At 60.7% G+C, this 585-nt stretch overlaps 1 protein-coding gene across 1 annotated transcript in view; it reads right to left on the bottom strand.

Annotated features, from left to right (window-relative positions):
* The window catches only part of CRIP2 (cysteine-rich protein 2), a gene marked incomplete at its 5' end in the record, with an annotated part of 3,201 nt that overhangs the window by 598 nt on the left and 2,018 nt on the right, over positions 1-585 (bottom strand). Inside the window, one exon of the mRNA XM_009867602.1 lies at positions 352-420. Coding sequence (XP_009865904.1) covers positions 352-420 — 69 coding nt within the window. The remainder of the gene's footprint in view (positions 1-351; positions 421-585) is intronic.

The following is a 585-nucleotide window of genomic DNA, read 5'->3' on the forward strand; positions in this document are numbered from 1 at the left end:
CTTTACGCTGCGTGTAAAATCCCTAGGCAGCCCTGTGCACCCCAGCCTCCCGTGTCACTCCCACCCCTCTATAGCCTCACATGTGACAATGGTTGACCAAGGTCAGCTATTAAGCCCACACCACCCACCTGGGAGGTGACAGAAGGGGACGTGATGCAGATGAAGTCCAGCATCCAGGAGCTCATCCAAGAGGACCCATCCCTGCAAGCTCCTTGAGCACATTCCTCTGTGCCTCAGAGCCAGAACCCCCTCCCAGCCTCTTTGCGCGCCCCAGAGGTCCTATGTGGAGCTCCAGCACCATGGGGCCGAGCCACCCTGGGGCACACACCCACTGCCTGCTTGCCACCTTACCAAAGTAGACTCTCTTGCCGCAGCGCGGGCACATGTTGGGCTCCCCGGTGAAGGTGGTGACGCTGGAGGCTGGAAAGAGAGGGCACACGGGTGTGGGAAGCAGAAGGATATCTCAGCCAGGACACAGAGGTGCAGAGGAACCCACACACACCCCCTGCACCCCACACCATCACCAAACACGGTGTCCCTGGACTGGCTGAACGTCAGCACAGTGGAGGGCCAGGCTGCCTGTCC

The sequence above is a fragment of the Apaloderma vittatum genome, unplaced genomic scaffold (assembly GCF_000703405.1).
Source record: "Apaloderma vittatum isolate BGI_N311 unplaced genomic scaffold, ASM70340v1 scaffold29600, whole genome shotgun sequence".
NCBI classification, from domain to species: domain Eukaryota; kingdom Metazoa; phylum Chordata; class Aves; order Trogoniformes; family Trogonidae; genus Apaloderma; species Apaloderma vittatum.